The sequence below is a fragment of the Muscardinus avellanarius genome (assembly GCF_963383645.1).
Source record: "Muscardinus avellanarius genome assembly, chromosome: 1".
Lineage (NCBI taxonomy): Eukaryota > Metazoa > Chordata > Mammalia > Rodentia > Gliridae > Muscardinus > Muscardinus avellanarius.
The window spans coordinates 222,094,029-222,096,087 of NC_137786.1; the positions used below are offsets into that span (position 1 = coordinate 222,094,029).

The 2,059-nt window shown below is 44.3% G+C and overlaps 1 protein-coding gene across 1 annotated transcript; it reads left to right on the forward strand.

Annotated features, from left to right (window-relative positions):
- Positions 1-761: 761 nt before the first annotated feature.
- LOC308259751 (olfactory receptor 4C6-like) lies at positions 762-1,724 on the forward strand (the record flags this gene model as incomplete). The annotated part of the gene is made up of 1 exon (XM_080690996.1): positions 762-1,724. The coding sequence occupies one exon, from the start codon at positions 762-764 to the stop codon at positions 1,722-1,724; it is 963 nt and encodes a 320-aa protein (XP_080547122.1).
- Positions 1,725-2,059: the final 335 nt, after the last annotated feature.

The following is a 2,059-nucleotide window of genomic DNA, read 5'->3' on the forward strand; positions in this document are numbered from 1 at the left end:
CTAAGTTTTTGAGGGTCTCATTGAGTTGCTGAGGCTGACCTTGAACCTGAAATCCTCCTGTCTCAGCCTCTCAAGTATTAGGATTACAGGCATGAGCCACCATGCCCAGCCTGGCTAACAATTTCTAATAATGATTGGTGTATGATAAGCTCACCCCTCAATGACTAGAGAAGTAGTACTGGAGTTTGAAGATTCAGAGTCTGGAGTCAGAAAATGCATTCCACATGACAGCTTCACTATTCACCAGCCACACTACCTTTATAAAAATGTCAGGTATGGTGCATGCCTGTCATCCCAGCACTTGGGAGGTTGAACAGAGTGGCAGATTTGGGGACAGCCTGAGCAACTCATTAAGACTTTTTCTAAGAATAAAAGAAGGCTGGTGCTATAGTTCAGTGGTAGAATACTCTGTGTCTAAATTCTCAATGCCACAAAACAAAACAAAATAAAACAAAACAACAACGAAGAATGTTGTCTACTAATAATAATCATTAAGGCAGGAGGAGAAAGAGAAACAAATTTAACACAGAATAACAAAAAGAGAGGAGAAAAGGCCTAAAGAAACCATAATTAATGAAGTTCTTTATTTTGCACACTGTCTTAACAAAGAAATGCTTGGATGGTAAACAAAAGAATAACAACAAACAAGTTCCCTGGGGTACTAGAAACAACCAAAAGCCAACTAATCACTAATTTTATTTCATGTGTTGCTTTTTTAGATTTCTCAACTTCCAGCAGAAGCTCATATAAACACTTGGTAAATGGGATATCAAAACAATGTGACAGAATTCATTCTCTTGGGTCTTACAGAAAACCGGAAGCTGCGGCTAATGTTTGCTGCTGTGTTTTTAATCATGTATGTGATCATAGTGTTGGGAAATCTGCTAATTGTGGTAACGATGGTTACAAGTCAGAGTTTGAGGTCACCAATGTACTTCTTTCTCACCTTCTTGTCCCTCTTGGATGTCACCTACTCCTCTGTTATTGCTCCCAAGCTGATCGTGGACTCCCTCTCTGAGAGCACTACCATCTCCCTTGAAGGCTGCCTGACCCAGCTCTTTGCAGAGCATTTCTTCGGTGGTGTGGGCATCATCCTGCTCATCGTGATGGCCTGGGACCGCTATGTGGCCATCTGTAAGCCCCTGCACTACATGACCATCATGAGTCCTCGAGTGTGCTGCCTGCTGGTGGGAGGGGCGTGGGTGGGGGGATCCCTGCACGCAACCATACAGCTCCTCTTCATGTATCAGATACCTTTCTGTGGCCCCAACATCATCAATCACTTTATATGTGACTTGTTTCAGTTACTGACACTGGCCTGCATGGAGACACACACCTTAGGCCTCTTAGTCATCCTCAACAGTGGGGTGATGTGTGTGGCCATCTTCCTTATCCTTGTTGCCTCTTACACAGTGATCCTCTGCTCCCTGAGGTCTGGCAGCTCTCAAGGGAGGCGCAAAGCCCTCTCCACCTGTGGCTCCCACCTCACAGTGGTTGTGTTATTCTTTGTTCCCTGCATCTTCTTGTACGTGCGGCCTGTGGCTACATATCCCATAGACAAAGCAATGGCGGTGTCGGATTCGATCATCACACCCATGTTGAACCCCCTGATATACACACTGAGGAACAGAGAGGTGAAAAATGCCATGAGGAAGCTTTGGCTGAGGTCAGACACTTCAGTTGCCTGCGAACTAAGAAAAGGGTGTGTTTCCCATGAGAAGTAGTTTTTCTTTCAGAAACATGTAGGAACAACGAAAGTTGTCCATTCTCCAGTGGTCACCATAAGTATCTTTTGTATTTAAAATTTTTCAGAGTTGGTGCAGTGATTTAGAGTATTAGCAGTGTAGGGTTTATGGTACTATCCTGCTTTTCTCTATTCTTTGCTTCCTTTCACTCTAGAAATCTCTGGCCTTGTCTTAGGATTCTATGATTCATCTTGCTACTGTCTCTCCCTCCCCAGGTGCACCCTGAGCCCTCAGCACTCCTTCACTGGGCATCAGGCAGGTTGATGTTTCCAACTTTCTTTTCAGCTAGGCAGGTGCCTTTGCTTTTCTGAAAA